The following is an 11,364-nucleotide window of genomic DNA, read 5'->3' on the forward strand; positions in this document are numbered from 1 at the left end:
AGAATAGCTACACTGTTTGTATTCGGTCATGCTTCCGGTCACCTTGCCCTGGTTAAAAGCAGTGGTTCGCGCTTTCAGTTTCACGCGAATGCTGCCGTCAATCCACGGTTTCTGGTTTGGGAATGTTTTTATCGTTGCTGTGGGTACGACATCGTCAATGCACTTCCTAATGAACTCGCTCACCGAATCAGCATATTCGTCAATATTGTTGTTGGACGCGATGCGGAACATATTCCAATCTGCGTGATCGAAGCAGTCTTGAAGCGTGGATTCAGATTGGTCGGACCAGCGTTGAACAGACCTGAGCGCGGGAGCTTGTTGTTTGAGTTTTTGTTTGTAGGCTGGAATCAACAAAATGGAGTCGTGGTCAGCTTTTCCGAAAGGGGGGCGGGGGAGGGCCTTATAAGCGTCGCGGAAATTAGTATAACAATGGTCTAGTGTTTTTCCAGCCCTGGTAGCACAATCGATATGCTGATAGAATTTAGGGAGTTTTGTTTTTAGATTAGCCTTGTTAAAATCCCCAGCTACGATGAATGCAGCCTCAGGGTGTGTGGTTTCCAGTTTACAAAGAGTCAGATAAAGTTCGTTCAGGGCCATCGATGTGTCTGCTTGGGGGGGAATGTATACGGCTGTGATTATGATTGACGAGAATTCCCTTGGTAGATAATGCGGTCGACATTTGATTGTGAGGAGTTCTAGATCAGGTGAACAGAACGACTTGAGTTCTTGTGTGTTGTTATGATGATCACACCACTTCTCGTTAATCATAAGGCATACCCCCCCGCCCCTCTTCTTACCGGAAAGATGTTTGTTTCTGTCGGCGCGATGCATGAAGAAACCAGCTGGCTGCACCGACTCCGTTAGCGTCCCTTGAGTTAGCCATGTTTCCGTGAAGCAGAGCACGTTGCAATCCCTGATGTCTCTCTGGAATGCTACCCGTGCTCGGATTTCATCAACCTTATTGTCAAGAGACTGGACATTGGCGAGTAGTATGCTAGGGAGGGGAGCGCGATGTGCCCGTCTCCGAAGCCTGACCACGAGACCGCCACGTTTTCCCCTTTTTCGGCGTCGCACAGGGTCGCCGGCTGGGATCAGATCCATTGTATTGTGTGGAAGGCAAAACACTGGATCCGTTTCGGGAAAGTCATATTCCTGGTAGGAACGATGATGAGTTGACGTTAATCGTATATTCAGTAGTTCCTCCCGACTGTATGTAATGAAACCTAAGATTACCCGGGGTACCGATGTAAGAAATAACACGTAAAAAAACAAAATACTGCATATTTTCCAAGGAACACGAAGCGAGGCAGCCATCTCTTTTCGGCGCCGGAAAAGACAATGGACCCATGCAATGGTCCATTGTTTGTCTGTCTGTGTCCGTCTGTCCATCCATCCATCTCTCTCTCTCTCTCTCCAGTGGCACCAGAGGGCATTAGAGATTGCGGAGGAAACCGGAAGTGTGAGGAGTCAGGGGAGGGCCTACGGGAACCTGGGATTGACCTATGAGGCGCTGGGAAACTACGAAAAGGCCGTGGCCTGTCAGGTAAACACACACTATGGTCACAGATTATCCATTATATTGACCAGATACTCAATGAAACAATGAAAATAAATGTCTTAAAAAATGGAAGGCAGTCGGGAGGAGGCAAGATCAGGATGGACCATTCTAGCCAATGAGAGGGCAGATACTCGTGGGAACAACAGGCACAACTCCGATATAAAGTGTTTTTTCTCAAAGTTGCCGGGATGTCAATTGTAACAACCTAATCATTATAAAACTTCTATTAGATCAAGTAAGACACACGTAGCACATAAGCCATTACATTTTTAGTCAACCCAATTCGTCACTCTCATTGACCTCCATACAAAACTTCTCACTAGGTGAGCGAAAAAAAGAAAAAACACCACCTGCTGGAGAAGACATATTTTGGGCCCAGTTATCCCTCTTGCTTCGCCTCTTCCTCTCTGCTGTGGTCGGGTTCTGTCAGGTAAACGGTTTGGGACTTGACCTTTCTGTCTGTGGTGATGTCATCAGGAGCAGCACCTGAGTGTGGCAGCGCAGAATAATGACCTCACAGCCAAGACACTGGCGTACGGCAGCCTGGGGAGGACACACCATGCGCTACAGAACTACACACAGGCTGTCATGTACCTGCAGGAAGGTGAGAGGAGAGAGAGACATTGAGAGAGAGTATGAATGAATACATGGTTCTTGGAGAAAGAGGGAGGGTAGGAGAGGGGTGATTTGATGATGTTTTGAGACTCCCTCTCTCTCTTTCCTCTCTCTCTTTCTCTCTGTTTCAGGTCTGCGTTTAGCAGAGCAGTGTGGGAGGAGAGAGGAGGAGGCTAGGATCCGTCATCGTCTGGGCCTGTCACTGTGGGCCAGCAGCAACCTGGAGGAGGCCCAGAACCAGGTACCAACTTGTGTGTTTCAAAGTTACTGTTGCTTCTCTTGAGTCCTGCTGACACCTGCTGGTTGACTATGGAACTGCAGTCTCTGATTCTAACCTTAGGGGTTTTGAGATTCCCTATGTTTAAAATTAAATCGAATTGCGTGTATATCACGATGGGGGTGCCACGTGGGTGTGTATTCAGGTGTGAATGAATGTGTGATGTAGGTGTGCATTCTCTTTCTCTCTCTCCAGCTGTACCGAGCGTCTGCCTTGTTTGAGTCGATTCGGCATGAAGCCCAACTCAGCTCAGACTACAGGCTGACTCTGTTTGACCTGCAGACATCATCATACCAGGCTCTCCAGAGGATCCTCGTCAGCCTGGGTAACACTGTCTCTCTACTCTCTTTCAGTTTTTATGTCATCTCTCTTGTTATCCATCTCCTTCACTTTCTCACTCTCTCTCGCTTATTGTCCCACTTCTATCTCGCTCTCTCTCTCTCTTTCTCTCTCTCTCTCTTCCTATCTCTCTTTCTCTCTCTCTTTCTCTACTTGCACTTTCCCATCTCTTATCGCTCTCTCTCTTCTCTGTTCATCCCTCTCTCCTCTCCAGGTCATTATGACGAGGCCCTAGCAGTGGCAGAGCGGGGACGGACCCGGGCGTTCGCCGACCTCCTGGTGGAGCGACAGCAGGGTCACCAACCCCTGACCTCTGACCCTTATACCCCGACCCCTGACCCTTACTCCCCGGTAACCGTAGAACACATCCTGAATACGGTCAACAGTCAGAAGTCACTGGTGCTGTACTTCTCTCTGGCCGCAGGGTACCTCTACAGCTGGCTACTGGCACCAGGCACAGGTAGGTACATACACACTTACACACAGAAAGACACACACACACACACATATACACACACCTCTAAATCCCTCACCCTCTGTTGTGTGCAGGTATAGTGAAGTTCCATGAGGTGTACCTGGGTGAGGGAGGAGCCGAGCTGCAGGCCTCAGAGATCCAGGGGGGAGGAGTTAGTGGCTGCCAGACTCTGGAGCAGCACATCACTGCAGCTAGAGAGGCTCTGGGAGTTGACGACTACTACAGCAGGTATGTGTGTGTCTTGCCCTTGCGATGGTCTTTGCTTTATTCAAATATTGTGAAGTGCTTCACTGATAGACTGCAAGCGCTCTTTATCGCTTGGCGAGGTGTTCTTTCCCTCCCTCCCTCCCTCCCTCCCTCCCTCCCTCCCTCCCTCCCTCTGTAGAATGGATGGGCTTGTTCAGAGGTGACACGTATTGCACCCCTCCAAGTGATAATGGGAGTTCACAGCCTCTCTCGCTTTCTCACACACACACACTGCACACACACACACTGCACACTGGCTACCCGTCAGTGAAGCGCCAAACAATCTTTAATAAAGTAGATAGAGACTATCACACCTCGGAGGGTAATAAAGTTGAATACCACACGCAGCTTCCATCGGCGCCAGCACTGCAGGCTAATTTGTCATGGACCTCTGTGTTGTGTCAGCAAATGTTCCCCCTCACAAATTGTTCTCACTGACAACCACTGCAGTACTGCTGCCCTAGCCAACAGCACCTTACTGTGTGTGTGTGTGTGTGTGTGTGTGTGTGTGTGTGCGTGTGCGTGTGCGTGTGCGTGTGCGCTCACGTTCGTCCGTGCGTGCGTGTAACAGCGGTGAGACAGAGAGCGAAGCGGGTGATCTGTTGGAACAGCAGTTTGAGGAACGGCTGAGCTCAGCCAGCGACCCTACGGGCTACCTACGCATGGTTTCCAGAAACAACCTCTTCAACAGGTGGGTGGGTGTCTTCTGCCGGAAGACTCAAAACGTCACCATATTTCAAATCCATTCAAATAAAGTCTGATGTTTCATATGGAGAGAGTGTCATGTCGTATGTTCCTATGCAATATCTACTTGTTGTAGACAGCGCCAGTTGTTAAACAACAAGCCTCTTTTTGCTTATTTCTACAGGAATAGCAGGAGTTCTTCAGGTCTGGTCAGTTCTACAGTGTCTCCAGTGAACGAGACCTCCTCCCCCTCTCTACCCTATAGACCCCCACCCTGCCCCCTCGCCAAACCCCCCCTACGAGCACTTCACCACCTGCTCATTGCACCTATGGAGGGGGTAAGAGTGTGTGTGTGTGTTTACCGTAACACACGCTTTATCATTTGACGTAGATCGAATTACATCTTCTATCTGTCTATACTCATTCTTTCATCCTCGCTCTCTCTCGCCCTCCATCCCTCGCTAGGTGCTGATGCCCAGTAGTGGTGCAGTGGGCAGACACAGACAGTTGGTGTTGGTGTTAGAGGGAGAGCTGTACCTGGTTCCCTTCGCTCTGCTCAAAGGTAGCTCGTCTAATGAGTACCTGTATGAGAGGTTCAACCTTCTAGCTGTCCCATCTTTAGGGAGCCTGGGGCCTGTAGCTAAGGTGGGTGTATAGTACAGCGCACACTCAAATGTCCTCACGGGCACACACACACTATACAAGACAACAGCACAACCTGTACAATTCAATATACTGATAAGCATGCTGTCATAATAATAGCTGTGTCATTGATTGTGTCATTGACCGATCAATCATTTAAATCTGCGTCACCTCCAGTCCTACCCTCGTCGCGGGGCTCCCTTCCTCTACAACGGTGGGGGTTCCATGACTGCAGTAGTAGGGGCTCCACGCCTGCCCTCCAGGGTGATGGAGCGTTGGCTGTGGGGTCCGCTGCCCTCTGCCCACGACGAGGCCCTCCGCCTGGGGGAACTGCTGGGCTGCCAGCCCCTCACTGGAACACAGGCCACCAAGGTACTGAGAATAAAGCATGTGTGTTCTACTCCTGTGATTTATTGAGACGCACAAACAGGCAACATTCTCCTCACTTCTCTCTTCTCTTCTCTAGGACCGTGTGCTAGCAGCCATGGGCCAGGCAGAGTGTGTTCACTTTGCTACTCATGTCTCCTGGAAGCTGGCGGCCCTGGTTCTCTCCCCCAGCCAGGATCCAGGGATGGACTCGGGAACACGGCCCAAGGAGAGTGCACCGTGTGGGGGATTGCTTTCAAGCGAGACTGGAGATGTGGGAGCAAGGACTGAGCAACGGGAGGACGGGAGCGAAGACGGAGGAAGTGTGTGTGACGCAGAGAGTGTGTGCGACAGTCCACCACTTCAGGAGTTTCTGCTCACTGCGGCAGACATACTGGACCTGAGACTGCCTATCAAACTGGTGGTGCTGGGGTGAGCCACACACACACACAAATACCTAATTATCAACCAAGCAGTTTTTATATTTTTTATGCCGTATGTCTCTACGTTTATAAACTTGTTATCTCTCTTCTCCTCACTCAGGTCATACCAGGAGTGTGTTAGCAGGGTGACAGCTGACGGGGTGGTGGGGCTGACCCGTGCCTTCCTTGCAGCGGGGGTGCAGTGTGTGTGTGTGTCACTGTGGCCCGTTCCCATGGCAGCCTCCAAGGTGTTCACACACACCTTCTACACGGCGCTGCTGAATGGAACCAAGGCCAGTGCAGCTCTCACTGAGGCCATGAAGACTCTACAGAGCAGCACACACTTCTCACACCCTTCTAACTGGGCGGGTTAGTGCACACACGCACGCACGCACACACACACACACACACATCACACATTATTCACTCCTCTTCTCACTCCTCTTCCTGTTTTCTCACAGGCTTCATGCTGATTGGCTGTGATGTGAAGCTGAACAGCCCCTCGTCTCTGATTGGCCAGGCTCTGGCAGAGATCCTCCAATACCCTGAGAGGGCTAGAGACTCCCTGAGAGTACTTTTGCACCTGGTAATAAACATGCACAATGTTTGCCATCTCGCCTATGTCCATTCAAGAGACTTCAAAGAACCTTGCCTAATAATGTGATTTACCCTCCATCCCTCAGGTTGAGAAGTCTCTCCAGCGTATACAGAGTGGTCAGAGTAATGCTATGTACACCTTGCAGCAGAGTGTGGAGAACAAGGTGTGTATGTGTGTGTGTGTTCGCATACGTGCGTGCGTGTGTGTGTGTGTGTGCTCTTTACTTCAGTGTAAGATCTTTGATGTTTCTCATTACTTAGTTATTCTGTGTTATCGTAATGAATATATCTGTTTTCTATGAATCCACCAGGTTGGTGGCGTACCGGGATGGCAGGCCCTGCTGTCAGCCGTGGGGTTCCGGTTAGACTGTCCCGGTACCGGCAGTGGTCTCCCCGCTGCTGTCTTCTTCCCTATGGCCGACCCTGGAGACCGGCTTCAGCTCTGCAGCACCACTCTGCAGTCACTACTAGGTAACCTATCAGTGAATTAGTCAATCATTCAACCAAATAATAAACCAATCAGACTGCCAGCACAGCACTATACTCCAGTCCCCCTACATGGAAAACTATCAATCAATCAATCCTCTCTGTCATCCAGGTCTGCCTCATTCAGCATTCCAGGCCCTCTGTAAACTGGTCATTGCTGCTGAGACTGGAGAACAGCTAATCAACAAGGTAGGCCTCAATGCACACAGACACACTGATTAATTGACACTCTCTATTTCCGAAGGTCATACACAAAGATTGTTTGATGATCATCCCTGATGTTTTCCTGAACTTTCTGATGCGTTTCAATCACCCCAAAACATAAAAATGTGTCATTACCTGATTTGACATATCTTTGTGCTATTACAAAGATAAGGCCAGATTAAAAAGATTCATCAAATTATTTTGACACGTGAGTTTATGATAACCCCAATTGTCCTAAAATCTAGAATCAAATAGCTTGATAATCCATGTTAATAGCATTTTAAATAGCATGTAAATGAATCAACTTGATATCATGTATGAATAAATTTGACTTTGGGACCCGCCCAACCCCCGTCCTCCCATGGGTAGGCTATGGCGATTGGCAGCTTGCCCAGTTTGGTTGTTTCACAAAAGTGGCTCCCCCAGAAATATGATTTGAATATGCATGTGATGGGCCTGGTAATGTTTGCATGGGGTCAATATCAATATCATCATAACCTCTGGGGTTTTAGGGCTTATTAATAGTGGTAGTCCCTGCGTGGTCTTCGTTTATAAGATCTGTTACTTTCTAATGGTCTGCTCCTAACAATTTAAGTCCTCTATCTCTTTCGCTCTTCCTCTTACCCACCACTTGAAGGCTGTTAAAAATATGGTGGGAATGGTAAGTTGTGTGTTGTATCTTTCTGGCATGAGAAACGCATACTGAGGCAAAAAAGTAGGACAAGCCAGAAGTAACCTAAACTACGATAACCTAATAAACTACCTCTCCCTGTCTCCAGCTCCACCAGGTATTGGTTCAGCAACAGACATGTGACAAGGAGCAGGAGTTCTCATTGGCTCCCATCCAGGTGTCCATTAGTGTCCAGCTGTGGAGACTTCCTGGTTGTCATGAGTTCCTGGCTGCGCTGGGTGAGTATTCACCGCACTCAGCGGTAGATATGCTTGTATAATAGCAGTGGCGGCCAATCTCATCTTTTGAGAGCCAATGTGGGTGTGTCAACTTTGAACCCAGGTCTCCTGCATGTCACAAGACTGTGTTAGCCCATTGAGCTAAAGCGTTAGCTGTGTGTGTCATTCTTTTCCCTTCTCTGTTTCCCTCCAGGTTTTGACCTGTGTGAGGCAGGACAGGAGGAGGTGCTATTGAAGACTGGTAAACAGGCTTGCAGACGAACAATGCACTTTGCTCTGCAATCTCTACTGGCACTGTTTGGTAAGAGTCTCCGAGTCCTCTCTCTAAATTCTACATTGTTACAGTATCTAGGCATCCAGACTTCCTATAGTTACAGTGTGCTTCACCATTTCATCTTACCCCTGTCTCACCTCTCCATCTTCTCCTCTCTCCCTTGCAGACTCCACAGAGCTCCCCAGACGCCTCAGCCTAGACAGCTCTTCATCTCTAGAGTCTCTCTCCTCCTCCCAGTGTGCCTCCCTCCCCCTTAACCTCCCCCAGCCTCCCTTCTCGCCACCACTTGGAGGCCCAGACAGTCTCTCATGCGACGCCATCTCCCTCTACAGCCTCAGCTCCCTCGCCTCCTCTCTCAGCTTCCTGTCCCGCCCCGAACCCGCAGGAAGTGATGGCATCAGCCAGCGTTCGCGGCAGCAGGAACTGGAGCGGCACCGCGGAGGAGTCTCTCACCGACACACAGGAGGTGTGTCGAGAAACAGATTAACAAATCACAGAGGAGTAGGCGGTGGGACAGAGGGGGAGGAAAAGTATGAAGGATTCTCTATCATCAGCAGTGAGCCTCTGGGAGGAGGGGGAGGAGGGGGGAAGGAGTGTGACACCTTACCCCTCCCTGGGGGACACAGACACATTAGAGGAGCAGGGGGGGGAGGCGCGGCAGGGAGGGGGTATCCCGTCTCGATCTCCCCCAAGGGGAATGTCAGCACTCCCACCTCACCGCTCAAAGTCCCCCCGCCGCCCCTGGCCATACCCCCCAGCCCTAACACACACGTTAAGTCCCAGGGGTAAGTTGTTGCTTTTTTTTCTTACTAGGCTAAAAAGACACTTGTTTGCTTTAACTGTTCGCAACTTCACCAACTTGTCACATCAAGTTAATCATCTCTCCCCCTACTCTCCTCCCCAGCTCTCAGAGCTTGTCTGAAGGTCAGGTGGTCAGTACAGAGGCGGTCCTCTCTGAGTCTGACCAGTCCAGTACAGAGACAGACAGCACCGTCAAGTCCCAGGAAGACAAGCCACCCCTCACCCCTCTGGAACCCCAGGAGCTGGCCACCAGGATCCTGGAAGAGACCCAAAGCCACATGCAGGCTTTGGAGAGCCTCCAGAGGGGGAGGACAGGAAGGGCAGGCAATGGGGGAGGGGAGAAGGGGCTAAGAGGACAAGAATATACACCCTCCTCCACCTCAGCCCCCCTGACCCCCACTGGAGGTGGTTTGGGCTTCCGTTCGTCTGAGACCAGCGCTTTCAGCAGACCCAGTAGTAGAGCCAGCCTACAGGCCCGGGCTTCACCTCTCTCCCTCTCCAGCCCTCTCTTACCCCTCCCTGCCACTCTCTCACCCATCTCCACCCCTCTCCTCTCCACCAGGCCCAAACCCCCCTCTCGTTGCTCGTCCTTACAGAAGATCAGCTCCGGCTACAACAGCCCGGCCCTATCCTCCCTGTCTTCCTCCCTCTCTTTCTCTCACCCCCACCCCTCACCCTCCAGAACCCCAGACCCCCACATCCATGCGCAGCTCAGACTTAAATATCCCAGCTCCCCTTACACCCCCCACATCTCACACTCCCCCAATAGCATCTCCATCTCCCCCAGCTCAGGCCACCCTTCTCCAGCCAGCAGCCTCCTGTCCCTGGCCGCCTCCCCAGCCCTCTCCCTGGCCGCCTCCCCAGCCCTCTCCCTGGCCGCCTCCCCAGCCCTCTCCCTGGCCCCCTCCCCAGCCCTCTCCCTGGCCCCCTCCCCTGCCCTCTCCTACTCCTCTACAGGCTCTACCGCGTCCCGCTCCAGCCCGGCTGAAACCCCTGGCCTGCGCCGGTTGAAACAGGCAGGCCTGGTGGACGAGAGGGTCCAGGCCATCCACAACCTGAAAACCTTCTGGTCCAATGCCACACAGAGGCAGGAGGTTCCCGGCCCAGGCAGAGTGCTCCGAGATGGGGGGAAGAAGATGAGCACGGTCCAGAAAGATGTCCTGGGGCTTCTCCACCTCTCTCCAAGACATGGGTCCACCAACAAGAACCAGGACGCTGAAGGGCCACAGAGCCCCACCAACCTGCTTAACGGACATCGAATGCTGGGTTCAAAACCACCAGTGGCGCCTCCTCCTCAGACTGCTACTGACTCCTCCAGGGGAGGTAGTCCTGGAGCACCGCCACACCCTGTCAGACTGCCCTCTGGGAATGGCTTCAAGTTCCCCTCGCCTGGGAAGTTCTTCCCCTCCTCTAAATGCTGAGAGGGGATAGAGCAGGGCTCACCAACCCTGTTCCTGGAGAGCTACCCTCCTGTAGGCTTTTAATGTAACCCCAGTTGTAACTAACCCAATTCAGCTCATCAACCAGCTAATTATTAGAATCAGGTGCGCTAGATTAGGGTTGGAGCGAAAACCTACAGGACGGTAGCTCTCCAGGAACAGGGTTGGAGAGCCGTGGGTTAGAGACTCTTCATGGTTAGATATGGTTAGATATCTGCTCCTGACTCTAAGGTTCTTCTGGTGGGTTTTACTAGCTGGGATGCGAGCTATGAAAGGGACTGAACATTACATTAGCAAGAAGGTCCACTGGGGACCATCAAAACTGAAGTTGGAATTTGCACTTTGCAGTGACTGACTGCCCCCTAGTGGGGAGGACAGATCAGTGCTAGATCATAGAGGAGAAGAGTGCAGTCACTGAAGGACAGAGGGTCAGATAGGACCCTGTAATAATAACCCTGGGTTATGGTGCCTATGGTTCCTCACTGACAGCAGAGCATGCAGTCCCCATGCCTCCTCCTACACTGTAAAGACACCTTAATACAGGCAGACTCTGTCTCAGGCTCGGAGACTGTTACGATGACTGAAAATACAAAAATTGTGTTTTTACTTTCTATCTAAAACAATAAAATGTATGATTTATTTGAATCTAATTATTAACTGTTATTATAAAGGATTGTAACTGTTATATTGTTATTTTATTTTGTAAATTAAATTCAGTGTTTTGTCATCAGTATTACATGTATTATATATTAAAAAGCAAAACAGTACACAAATAAAAATATATCATATTTTTATTAAATTGCTGAAAAGACATGTGAGAAGACCTATGTAAATGGAGTGTCAGTCTGAAAGCATGAACTCTCTTACTATTGAAACATTTAATGTCTTTTGAAAACACTTTTTGCAGATGCATCTCAGTTTTTTCTCAGTAAATTATTTTCAATAAAAATGTTTTGCTCTCTTGTCTCATTTTAATGGTTATTAACAGGGCTGGACTTTGCTCCGGCCTGGACTTTGCTCCTGTCTTCGT

At 50.3% G+C, this 11,364-nt stretch overlaps 1 protein-coding gene across 2 annotated transcripts in view; it reads left to right on the top strand.

Moving 5' to 3' along the window:
- LOC139543754 (tetratricopeptide repeat protein 28-like) overlaps nt 1–11,298 on the top strand; it is a 113,126-nt gene extending 101,828 nt beyond the window's left edge. Inside the window, exons 18-38 of one of the 2 annotated variants that reach the window (XM_071350133.1) lie at nt 1,418–1,543; nt 2,036–2,162; nt 2,305–2,414; nt 2,646–2,775; nt 3,004–3,249; nt 3,339–3,492; nt 4,082–4,201; nt 4,379–4,532; nt 4,660–4,839; nt 5,014–5,208; nt 5,303–5,634; nt 5,746–5,993; nt 6,086–6,210; nt 6,308–6,385; nt 6,533–6,692; nt 6,820–6,896; nt 7,549–7,572; nt 7,691–7,820; nt 8,014–8,121; nt 8,261–8,879; nt 8,999–11,298. In XM_071350133.1, the coding sequence (XP_071206234.1) occupies nt 1,418–1,543; nt 2,036–2,162; nt 2,305–2,414; nt 2,646–2,775; nt 3,004–3,249; nt 3,339–3,492; nt 4,082–4,201; nt 4,379–4,532; nt 4,660–4,839; nt 5,014–5,208; nt 5,303–5,634; nt 5,746–5,993; nt 6,086–6,210; nt 6,308–6,385; nt 6,533–6,692; nt 6,820–6,896; nt 7,549–7,572; nt 7,691–7,820; nt 8,014–8,121; nt 8,261–8,879; nt 8,999–10,316 (4,761 nt within the window). In that variant the 3' untranslated portion in view covers nt 10,317–11,298. The remainder of the gene's footprint in view (nt 1–1,417; nt 1,544–2,035; nt 2,163–2,304; nt 2,415–2,645; nt 2,776–3,003; nt 3,250–3,338; nt 3,493–4,081; nt 4,202–4,378; nt 4,533–4,659; nt 4,840–5,013; nt 5,209–5,302; nt 5,635–5,745; nt 5,994–6,085; nt 6,211–6,307; nt 6,386–6,532; nt 6,693–6,819; nt 6,897–7,548; nt 7,573–7,690; nt 7,821–8,013; nt 8,122–8,260; nt 8,880–8,998) is intronic. The other variant, XM_071350134.1, reaches the window with a different exon arrangement.
- The last annotated feature ends 66 nt before the right edge of the window (nt 11,299–11,364 follow it).

Source organism: Salvelinus alpinus, chromosome 18 (genome assembly GCF_045679555.1).
Source record: "Salvelinus alpinus chromosome 18, SLU_Salpinus.1, whole genome shotgun sequence".
Lineage (NCBI taxonomy): Eukaryota > Metazoa > Chordata > Actinopteri > Salmoniformes > Salmonidae > Salvelinus > Salvelinus alpinus.